The sequence below is a fragment of the Nothoprocta perdicaria genome, unplaced genomic scaffold, assembly GCF_003342845.1.
Source record: "Nothoprocta perdicaria isolate Ctin4 unplaced genomic scaffold, notPer1 scaffold_513, whole genome shotgun sequence".
NCBI lineage: Eukaryota > Metazoa > Chordata > Aves > Tinamiformes > Tinamidae > Nothoprocta > Nothoprocta perdicaria.
This window is the reverse complement of record NW_020455770.1, coordinates 9,266-9,520: the sequence shown is the minus strand read 5'-3', so window position 1 is coordinate 9,520 and position 255 is coordinate 9,266. Positions and strand designations below refer to the sequence as shown.

Genomic DNA, 255 nt, shown 5'->3' with positions numbered 1-255 from the left:
GCACCCTGCAATCTGCAGCGTGCAAAAACGCACCCGAGCCCCGAGGGAAGCGAAGGCCGCGCGCGGGCCGGCGGGCACTTACTTCTCGTAGTCGTGCTTGCAGTAGAGCTGCCGGTTGCGGCAGTAGCAGGTGCCCGAGAGCGGCTGCAGGCACGCGGCGCATTTCACGCAGCCCTCGTGCCACGAGCGCTCGTTGACGCGCAGCAGGAAGCGGTCGGCGATGGGGCTCTCGCAGCCCGCGCACACCTCCCGCAT

General features: G+C 69.0%; 1 protein-coding gene across 1 annotated transcript in view; it reads right to left on the bottom strand.

Annotated features, from left to right (window-relative positions):
* The window catches only part of LOC112954895 (LIM homeobox transcription factor 1-alpha-like), a 23,318-nt gene extending 23,063 nt beyond the window's left edge, over window positions 1-255 (bottom strand). The window contains exon 1 of the mRNA XM_026048156.1: window positions 83-255. Coding sequence (XP_025903941.1) covers window positions 83-255 — 173 coding nt within the window. The remainder of the gene's footprint in view (window positions 1-82) is intronic.